This window comes from Panthera uncia (genome assembly GCF_023721935.1).
Source record: "Panthera uncia isolate 11264 chromosome B2 unlocalized genomic scaffold, Puncia_PCG_1.0 HiC_scaffold_25, whole genome shotgun sequence".
Taxonomy (NCBI): Eukaryota; Metazoa; Chordata; class Mammalia; order Carnivora; family Felidae; genus Panthera; species Panthera uncia.
Genome location: NW_026057581.1, coordinates 1,912,873 through 1,915,559, shown reverse-complemented (window position 1 = coordinate 1,915,559; position 2,687 = coordinate 1,912,873). Strand labels below are relative to the sequence as shown.

The window sequence follows — 2,687 nt, the reverse complement described above, 5'->3', positions numbered from 1 at the left end:
GACGCGCCTGCGTGGGCACCGTTGCTGTGGCGCCTGCGTGGGCGGGAAGTGCCGGCCGTACGCAGTCTCCGTGGCCACTGCTCGGCGTTGGCCGTTTGGTTGCCGGTGGAGGCGTGGCTCATGGCCCCGGTGTCCCAGTCCCGCTCTCCCGAGGACGCCGCCGGCTCTCGGAGGCGGCGACGCAGCTCTGTGGGGAGCCCGCCGTCCGCGCTGGCCAGACGCTTCCCTTGTGGAGGCCGCTCCCGCTCTCACTCCCGCGGCCGCGAGGGCCTCAGGCCTTCGTGGGGGGTGTCGGGCGTTGGCGACCCGAGTCCGCTGGGCCGATCTGAGTCTCGGGCACAGCCTTCGGGGCCCCGCAACTACGCGTTCTCGTCCTCTTCCGTCCACTCTGGCGGATACCGCTTCCATCACCACCACTATGCGGGCGACCTGCAGTGGGCCAAAGAGTATGAGAAGGAGAAGGAGGAGAGCTATCGTCAGAGGTGGCTGAAAGAGAGAGAGAGGATTGGGGAGCTGGGAGCTCTTGGGGTGTGGGGGCTCTCTCCAAAGTTTCCTGAGCCGGATTCTGATGAACATACCCCAGGGGAGGATGAAGAGGTAAAGAGTCAGGAGACCAGCAGTTCAGATTACAACTCCGAAGAAAAGGGGAACACCAGTCGTTCAAAAAGCAAGAAAAAAAGAAAGAAAAAGTCTAAAACGAAACATAGGAAACATTCTGATAATAGTGATAGTAATTCAGACTCCGACATTAATTCTAGTTCTGATGATAAAAAGAGGGCCAAAAAAGCCAAGAAGAAGGAAAAGAAGAAGAAACACAGGGCAAAAAGAACCAAGAAAAAGAAGAATAAGAAGACTAAGAAAGAATCCAGTGACTCAAGCTTTAAAGATTCAGAAGGGGAGTTGCCAGAAGATACCTGGATTGAGCAGTCAAAGATTACAGATACCATGGATCTAATAGGTCCAGAAGCACCTGTAATACATATCTCTCAAGATGAGAAACCTTTGAACTATGGCCGTGCTCTGCTCCCAGGTGAAGGTGCAGCAATGGCTGAATATGTGAAAGCTGGAAAGCGAATCCCACGAAGAGGTGAAATTGGGCTGACAAGTGAAGAGATTGCTTCATTTGAATGCTCAGGTTATGTCATGAGTGGTAGCAGGCATCGTAGAATGGAGGCTGTACGACTGCGTAAGGAGAACCAGATCTACAGTGCTGATGAGAAGAGAGCTCTTGCATCCTTTAACCAAGAAGAAAGACGAAAGAGAGAGAATAAGATTCTAGCCAGTTTCCGAGAGATGGTGTACAGAAAGACAAGAGGGAAAGATGACAAGTAAGGACTTTGTGTTGTACAGTGGGACTTTAACAACAATTTTATGTAATCAAAACAATATGAAAAGACTTAACAGTGCTACTGTATCTATGATGTTAGAAAGTCCTTCAAGAAAAAGCTGCTGAGATCTGTATTTTTAACTTAATATGTGCACATAGTTTAAAAAATATTCAAATGCTATAGTAGAAGTTAATAAAAGGTCTTTCACCCTAGTCGCTAATTCTTCTCCCCAAAGAAATCTTTTTGATGTCTTTTATGTCTGTTCATAAGTTCCGTGTCTATGCAAGCATATTTCAGGATAAAGGCTGGAGATATTAACCTGAAGGTTATTTTCCCTGTTGCTCTGATTTCTCTCTCTCTTGAAGGGCCTTATGGAGCCCTTCATTTGCCCCAAGGAAGACCAGAAGAACCCCAGAAAGAAGAGAGGATTCAATTGAATGTAGACTTCTGGTTGCAATTAACAGCTGGTGTTAAAAAGTAAAGATTTACTGGCTCATGAAATTGCAAAGTCCTCCAGGAGAATGGGTGTCCTGTGTGGCTTTATGCGACTTTGGCTTTCTTCTTCATCATGGGTCATTTTCCTCCTGAGGCTAGTTTCCCTTAAATAACAAAAAGGCTGCCAAAGGTCCTGGATTTGATTATATACTTCCTGGTCCACCTCTGAAGAAAGAACATTTCTGTCTTGGCATTCCAAATAAGAATCCTGAGATTCACCCTAATTGGATTAGCTTAAGTTACATGCCTACTCTCAAAAAAATGTACTGTTGCCATGGAAATAGGCCCACTCCTGGAGCTATAGGTATAGTCAGTTTATAGGCTACATACATGGGGAAGAACTGGAAGGCAGATAGGCAACGAAAAAAATGCCAAATATAGTTGTGAATGATTTCTAAAAACCAATACATGTGCTGAAAGCCAAAATTTTGTTGAAGCTTGGTTTTGAATATTGGGGAATAGCTGATTGGAGGGGACATAGGGTTTATCCATAAAATAGATACAAAGAAGAAAAGATGAAGGTCCATGGTGCTTGGGTCTTCCAAAGAGTGGATTAGCTGCCACCTTAGACTAAGAGGACAAGGAAAGAAATGAGAAGGTATAAAGAAGAATGCAGTTGGTGGAGCTCATGGAAAGGAGATCAGGAGGGACCTCATGGACAACAGAGTTGACATTGAGAACCTGGCTAGCACCAGTACTGGAGAAGACCTTAGAGTGAGCTCCACTCATGGTCTATCATAAACCTTTGTTTTTATCCAGTGACATCTGCCTGAATTTTAAGATTTCATTTCATCACTAGGCAAACTACCTCATTTGAAAAGGGGCCCTGTGGTGCACCTGGGTGGTTCAGTTCAGTTAGCATCC

At 46.1% G+C, this 2,687-nt stretch overlaps 1 protein-coding gene across 1 annotated transcript; it reads left to right on the top strand.

Annotated features, from left to right (window-relative positions):
• NKAPL (NFKB activating protein like) lies at positions 1–1,584 on the top strand. The gene has a single exon (XM_049654734.1). The coding sequence runs from the start codon at positions 121–123 to the stop codon at positions 1,330–1,332; it is 1,212 nt and encodes a 403-aa protein (XP_049510691.1). The 5' UTR covers positions 1–120; the 3' UTR covers positions 1,333–1,584.
• The last annotated feature ends 1,103 nt before the right edge of the window (positions 1,585–2,687 follow it).

What these genes read in the sequence shown, in the direction of transcription:
- NKAPL (XM_049654734.1), top strand. Translation starts at nt 121, where the DNA reads ATGGCCCCGGTGTCCCAGTCCCGCTCTCCCGAGGACGCCGCCGGCTCT.